The 7,740-nt window shown below is 34.3% G+C and overlaps 2 protein-coding genes across 2 annotated transcripts in view; one reads left to right on the top strand and one right to left on the bottom strand.

The window, feature by feature from the left end:
- The window catches only part of LOC136034680 (uncharacterized), a 285,081-nt gene that overhangs the window by 193,488 nt on the left and 83,853 nt on the right, over positions 1 to 7,740 (top strand). The gene's annotated exons all lie outside the window — the stretch shown is intronic.
- LOC136035047 (glycoprotein-N-acetylgalactosamine 3-beta-galactosyltransferase 1-like) overlaps positions 1 to 7,740 on the bottom strand; it is a 17,105-nt gene that overhangs the window by 7,899 nt on the left and 1,466 nt on the right. The window contains exons 2-3 of the mRNA XM_065716645.1: positions 5,445 to 5,774; positions 290 to 432 (exon numbers count right to left, since the gene is read on the bottom strand). Of these exons, the coding sequence (XP_065572717.1) occupies positions 290 to 432; positions 5,445 to 5,774 (473 nt within the window). The remainder of the gene's footprint in view (positions 1 to 289; positions 433 to 5,444; positions 5,775 to 7,740) is intronic.

Genomic DNA, 7,740 nt, shown 5'->3' with positions numbered 1-7,740 from the left:
GTGAATGCTTGGTTAAGAAACCATTTTCGTTGGAATGTCCCAAATACAATATATTCGATTGTTTTGACCGCGTTTTAGTTTTTATAAACATTTTGAGGTTTTTCAAGTTCAAAATTGAAAGGGCTGTAGGAATTAGTTATGAGTTAAGTTCTAGTGATAACAGATTCATCATTAGCAAATTCATTATTGATTAGTATGTACTTTTCTTGATGTCGTCTGCTAAATTTAAGACTGTAACTATAAATTCATTTTTGTAATTGCGTCTGGTCACTAAATCAAAATATCTAACCTTATTCTCAGCAAAATATTTTCTATACATGCTAGAAGAATTTCCAAGTTGAAGATGGTCCAACCCGTAGGGTAAAAACCTTCTTTTCCCAAATTGGTCCACGCTGTCTTCGGTCCGAATTCCAAGTCCATTAAGAAAGCGGGCTTTTCAAGCGAAAGAAGAAATTAAATGAAAAACAATATTTCAAGTCAAATAAAAAGTTGCATATTACTAAGAATGTAACTAACATTATATTGTTGAAAGCCATGCAATTGACGTATTAGAAGTATTTGTCGGCATCTATCTTCATCTAATCTGATTGATATCTTGAATCTGATATCAGTTACCATCCGATATCCCATATCTTTGATCTGATTGATTATCATTATCTTTTTTACAAGGATAGCTCCAACCTAGTAAGGAACTGACCACGACCCGTAGTATCCAAGATAAAAAAAAAACACCTCTTAATCAAAACCGCCTAGTGAGAAAAAATTTTAATTTGTAGATGATTTACTAATAGTAAGTATTATATAGATTAGTTTGAACCTTCATTAATAACAACCACTGCCCAATCACCTGAATCTAACATAGAAGCATCATTACCAACCCCTTCATAGTTTGTGAGTAAAACATGAAATTTAGCTGTTTTGATTTCCTGCTGCTATAGCATTTGATTATTTCGTTACTGTCACGTCTAGAAGTCGAACGTGACATTGTCACACTTTTGAAATAATCACCAAAAATTATTTTTTAGGATGTTTTAGAATAGAAGATTATCTGGGTATTGTGTATTCAATCTCACTCTAACCCTTCTGATCTACAGTGGTCTACTAATTCTCCTTTTGAGTACTGCTTAACAAACAGCTATTGGCAATCAAACTGCGAAACTTTTCTAGAACTTTTTTTCAAAGGATGTTTTTAAGCTTTCGGTAACTATGAGCTGTGGTTCGGTTTTTAGTATGTTGTACCTATTGCTGCAACCATGAAATTGTTGACTCATTTGACGCTTGATAAGTCAATATTTACTACTATTATTATTTTTGTTCTGGAACTGAATATTTTTAACTGGCGTAATTTGAAGTTGAACTACTATTATTTTGGTTGTATATATCACACGCAAAAAATATCAAACATTATTTGGAACCAAAAATACAGTTACTTTTCTTTTTTTTCTTACATTTGGTTTCATGACGTCACAATGTTTTTTTTAAGTATCATCTATACAAATGTAACTAAATTACCTTCTAAAATTAGAGTACGGCGTCATACAGATAATGATCTGAAAATTGCACCAAAAATTAATTTTTTTTCAAAATTGTATCTTATTTTTGCTATTAATAAATATTAATAAAAGTACATAAAAATAAGCATTAGCTTTCAAATGCTTCATTAAAACCATCGCCCCGATCATGTGGTGGCCTAGTAGCCCTGCTGAAAAAAAGAGATAAACTAATGATATCGATACAAAAAAGAGATTCAAGATAGAGGGACCCGTAAGGCTCTATGGCCAGGAAAAAACAGAGGAGAAACAAAACTGAAAAATTAAGCAAATACGTTCATCAAACATTTTTCAACGGGGAGCTGAGGAAAAATTAATTATTTGTAAGAAAATCTCTTAACATATTTTGAAAATACCAAACGAGTGGCAGCCCCATGTAGACTGTGTAAAAGTGTTCCAAATAATGTTACAACTATCAGAGGGTTAAAGTCAGACCGTATTGTCGGAGTACAAGGTATTAGTAAATTATTGGAAGTGTGGATATAAAAAGTTGATTGTTTCAGAAATAAAATATATCATTACATAGGGCAGCAGGAAGCTGACCATGTAACCACGAAAAATTAAAAGAATCATAAAACAGAAAATAGAGAGATCTTCAGTCAAGTAACGGTTTATGTATGGAACAATTAGTATCCTTTATAAGAGTCCTTGCTTTATCATATAGTTTTGATATTGATATTGAATCTAATGCTTTTCGTACATCGAGAAAAAGAGCAGCAGATATCAGACAAGATGCAAGAGATGTATGTCTATAATTCAAGAGATTCACACATCCATTTTCAGCTAAGTGCTTTGCCCTAAAACCAAACTGGGAATCATGTAACAAATGTTTAGAATTAAGAAAATCAAGAAGTTGAGAGCATAGATTTTTAAAACATTTTACTAAACACTGATAAGAGAGATAGAGGACGATAATTAGCAGGTCATTTTATGAACCTTCTTTCAAAAGTTTAACAACACGAGCACGCTTTAAAGCTCTTGGGAAGACACCAAGTTCTAAAGCTATATTGACAATTCTCGTAAGAGCAGAAACGATGACAGGAAGAATGAAACTGACAACATTAGTAGAAATACGGTCTGGACCAGAAGATGAAGAAGCCTTCAAACCATTAACAGTTCGGCTATTTCAACTTCATAGAAAGGCTTCAAAGCCATTGATTTAAGACGAGGAGGCCCAAGATTAGACCTAAAATCATTTAGAGAAGAAGAAGAACTTGCAGAAGGATGTAGTTTTTGTGATGTTTGCAAAGTAAGAAGTAAGTGCGTTTTGCACTTTCAGCTAGCGCTCAACGATTTTACCATCAATCAAAACATTTAAGGGGATGGAAGGGGGCCGAGAAGATGGCTTTATAACATAATTGATTATCTACCATGTTTTCCTAACTTCTTTAGCATAGGCAGAGAATTTGCTATTATAAAATGACGATTTGATCCTCCGGCAAAGGGAATTGTAAATTCTTCTATAAACTTTAAAAAGTTGAACTCGATAATCGCGCAAAGATGGCTTAGAGGACCTGTAGCCCTTCGAAAGATTTTTTTCCCTCCAGCTTTTAAGGAGTCCAGGAACAATCCAAGGATTCAAAGGGGTTGTTCTTTTCGATCCTGGATTCACTGGGATGTATAACAAGTATCAAATATAATGTCTTTCAAAGAATCATAAGAAGAATTAAAAAGTGAATCTACATCAGATTTATTTTCAAAAATACCCACGAATGAACTCCCAACCACGATCTAAGAAGAGCGAACTCCTGATCATCAAACTTTAACGACAAAAAACAAGCTCCCGGGTGCCTCCCTGGTAAGGAGTAAGAAAAATCATAAACGAAAAAAAAAACAAAACAGGTAAATGGTCTGAGATATCACTCATCAATACAGAATGTTACACCAAAGTCAACGATGAAAAAATATTAGCAAGCAAAGAAGCAGTGGTATCAGTTATGCGAGTTGGAATACATGCTGAAGGTAGTGTGCCACAAGGCAGCATAACTGAGAGAATATCCAAGGAAAAAGATGACCTCCAGTTACACAAATTAATATTGAAGTCACCCATGATGACAAATTCACATGAATGTTGATGAATTGCTTCCAAAACCTCATCAAGAATCTGAAGGAAAGAAAAAACAGACCCAACAGGAGACCGGTATATATTACAACCAATCAAAGATTCAGTTCGGGTTTTAATAATCAACAAACATTGACGGAAAAACCCCTTCTTCATTTCTTGACAGGTCATGTCTTACAAAGTAGTGAAGATATTCCGAAACAAAAACAGCAAGGCCACCTTTAGTCATCCTGCTACGGTTCAAATACTCCATCTTATACCAAGAGACATGCAATTGAGATTCAGTTTTCGAATTAAGGAAAGTCTCACAAAGACCAATAAAATCGGGATGGCCATTACGTACTATTTGTTTTAACTCATTAAATGAAGAAAAAAATCCATGAACTTTAGCTGAAGCACAGAAAAACTACCACCTCGCTTGGAAACTTTATCTAAATCCAAAATATACTTAGTAACAGCTGAAAAATGGATATTTGATATAAATTTATTATAGTGACCTACTGAATTACTTATTAAATTAAGAACATTAATCGGATTATTTTGAATCTGAAGTAGTCGCTCAACCGAGGATGGGATGTCACCGTAGCTAGAGTCAGGCAAACGCAAATTACCTTCAAACTAGGATTTATCACGTACCACCCACCCTCCCAGATTGGTATAGCCCACTTTTTGAACAAACAAAACAGAAAAAAAATAACGGTAGAAAACAGAACAAAAACAAAAAGCTTAAAACTTATTTCGTGTTGAATAATTTTTTTTGGATGAGTTTGCTTCGTTAAAACACTACCATTAGTGACAAATACAAAACTTAATAACCTCATTATTCACAGGAATTGTATACACGTTCCAGGCCTGAAGGAGGGACGTAATACCGCTTCATCCAAGTGGCAAAATTAGCCTGTCGGGAGTTTTAGCTCAAACTATCTTAAAATTGAACCCGAAAAGTCATATGAAAATAAACGGTAATTATATTAAAATAATAGCATACCTCAACGTAGGGCATCCTAAAGTTTTGCTTTCAGTGGTGCTTTTTTCCGATTTATACGATATTCTGATATTCCAATTTTTTCCAATATTTTCCAATTTCCGATACATCTATCCACTATTTAATAGTTTCAAGGCGGTTTCGCACAATTTTTTGTTCCCAGCTGCATTATCTGCTATTTGTATGCATAAAATCTAAGCGTTCGTCCGTTCATGTTTATATGTTTACAAGCATGCACACGCACAAAAAAAGCTAAACTATTCAAGCTAGAAACGTGATATCCTGGAACCATGAGCAGTGTTGCAAACTCAAAAAATTACCAGACACGTCATAGGATTGGAAATTGTGGAAGAATCTATTTAGAATGACATCACGTGATCTAGACTTCTAGAACCAGAATTATGAATTAAAAAAATATCTTGGAATGGTTAGCATTGTTACCTATCAAACGAAAAATAAATTCAAGAAAACAAATTCCAGAAACTCATCCTGGAATGACGCCACTTAAAGGGGAGGGATCTGAGCAAAGGTGGGCCATTTTTTTCCTTTATAAAATGGAATATATGCACATATGTGGGTATGTAAATGAATTGAATAAACAGCTAAACTATTAAATTTAGAAATGCGGTAGTGAAATAATCCATAGAGAAAAAATGGAAACGACCATCAAGAGATTGAAGGCCGAATATCTTGAGATAGTAAATAATTTAGAGCTAAACACTGTAGCTGAAAATTTCTCCAACCCCTGAAAATAGGCACGGCTCAGAAATCCCGCGAAGTAGACCTTTTGTTAAACAATAGTAATAACTTTGGTGAGTATTATATTTACAAATGACAGAATACTTACTAAATTCAATGTCTTTGTTGCCTTTGATTTTTGTCTCCCATTTGCCTTGATTCAGGCCGTTGACGACATTTTTAAGAGCAGTTCTACTCATGATAAAACCTCCACTGATTGCAAGAAATGCAAGTTTTTCTCCATGATTTATGGAACCTATCAGGTAGGGTGTTTCGGGGTCCTTTTTAGCTAGCGCTAATCTTGCATTTTCAAGAATGACGAAAACATCTTGAGGAATGTAAAAGAACCAGTCTGCTTCAGAAAAGTTATTTTGATATATTTTTCGGAATAGCTTCATATCCAAGTCTTCGCGGCTTTTCAATTTTACATCAAAGAATCCTGAAAGAAATAGATCATAACTAAACTTAGGCCGGCTCCAGACCAAAGTTGGCCAAACACCATTTTGTATCAGAGTACCTTATGTAACAGCAGTAAAGCCGTAATTTACCTTACCACCATAATTTTTTTTGAAATACAGAGCAAAAGGTAGGGCCTAACCGGAGAGTAAAAAAAAGTGGTTGTCAGTGAAACAAGGAAAGAAAAAAACAGAAGAATCGGTGAGGATAGAGAGGACTTCTGGTCAAATTTTCATCCAAAGTCATCTAATTTTCTGTAAGCCTTCAGATATATATAGAATGAGGGGTGATGGCGGTAGGCAGATCTAGGTGATTGCTCATTCATAGTCTCTCCTCGTTTCATTGAATATGTTTTGATCTTAGTCTGGAATATGGGTGCTGCAAGAGGTGAAAGAGTAACAGAGCACTTGTGAAACTGAGTTCCAAGCAACTGAGCCCCTATAACTAAGCCCCCGTGGATCTAAACTCCTGTATAAATGAACCCCTTACAAATGAGCTTCCCTGTAACTGAGCCCATGTGCAACTCAACCCATTTAGCTGAAACCCCATGTAACTGAATCCCGTTCACAATTTTTCAATATTCCACAAATATCAGGCATTATCATGAGTAAAACACAAGTTAAAATCTTTTTGTGTTCTATCTTGTTGTAATTGTTTATTTTTTAATTCACGAAATAAACGTCTGTCAAGATCAGTTTTAGATCTTGAGCTTTGAAAAGCTCTGTTTTGTTGTAAAAAGAGAGAAGAAAATCGGACGTCACCAACAATTAAATCAAGAATTAATATTTCTTTTTTAATGTCGGTAATTGAGGGTTCCCGTTGCCCTGTCCCTGTCTATATGCTATAAATTTCTCGAGCAGACGGGCAAAAAAACGAGTTTTTCGCACCAAAAATCAATATTTGGGAAACATTAAAAACCAAAAAATTGATTTTCTTTCTGAGTTGTTTGTCTTCGTCAAAGGCCTCTAGATTCAGTCTAATCATATTGCAAATTAAAACTCATTCGGGAAGAAATCAACTTTTGGTCGATTTAGGGGCATTAAGAACCAATGCAGTCAAATCTAATTCACAAATTTTTAGTTAATACATTACGTGTGCTTCCTTTAAATTATCTAAAAAGAACTTTCTGAAAAAAAGTTATTCAAAGAAAAGTACTCGTATTAAACTAATAAATTCCTATAATAATTCAAACTCAAAATGACAAGACATTTTTAGTAAAGAAAAAATGGAACCGAAAATGAACAGAAATTGAACAAAACGACTATAGAAAACATTAGGGTTTTGGCGAAAACAGAAAAATGGGGTTATGGGGGGTTTTGTCATCCCTGAAAGAATAATTATTCGACTTTTTGGCTTCTTTGATCAATATGGCTATGCTAAAATTTTTCATCAGATCTCTTTGGGGAGATTGTAGCTAATTAGGGCATAGGGGGGGGGACTAATTGCCTTCCAACCATTTTTCATCATTCCCTACAACATGCCATGAAATTTAAATTTTAATACTCAAATTTCAAAGGATATTCTCAAGCGTGCTCGGATTGTTGTTTTGCATAAAGGTGGACCAAAAAATGGTCAAGCAAATTATCAATCAATTTCAATTTTATCATTATTTAGTAAAAATTTTTATAAGCTATGCTTTCTCGTCTCCTTACTTTTCTAAAATCTAAAAATTTCTTCCTGATTTTTAATTCGGTTTCAGAATGAAACAGTCCACTGATGATGCCAGTATGAGCTTTTTGAATTTTATACATTCTGGGTTAGACTCGGGATTCAGTCCGGCTTCGATATTCCTATATATCCGTAAGGCATTCGATTTCTTAACCCACTTCTATCGAAGATGTCTCGTTTTGGCATAAGGGGAAATGTATTTTCTTGGTTTCAATCTTATTTGAATGATAGGCTAATTTCTGTTGATCCACTTTTCTGTTCACCCTCACAAGTGAATCTTA

The sequence above is a fragment of the Artemia franciscana genome, chromosome 13 (assembly GCF_032884065.1).
Source record: "Artemia franciscana chromosome 13, ASM3288406v1, whole genome shotgun sequence".
Classification (NCBI taxonomy): domain Eukaryota; kingdom Metazoa; phylum Arthropoda; class Branchiopoda; order Anostraca; family Artemiidae; genus Artemia; species Artemia franciscana.
Note: the sequence above shows the minus strand (reverse complement) of the source record. Positions and strands in the feature narration are given on the sequence as shown.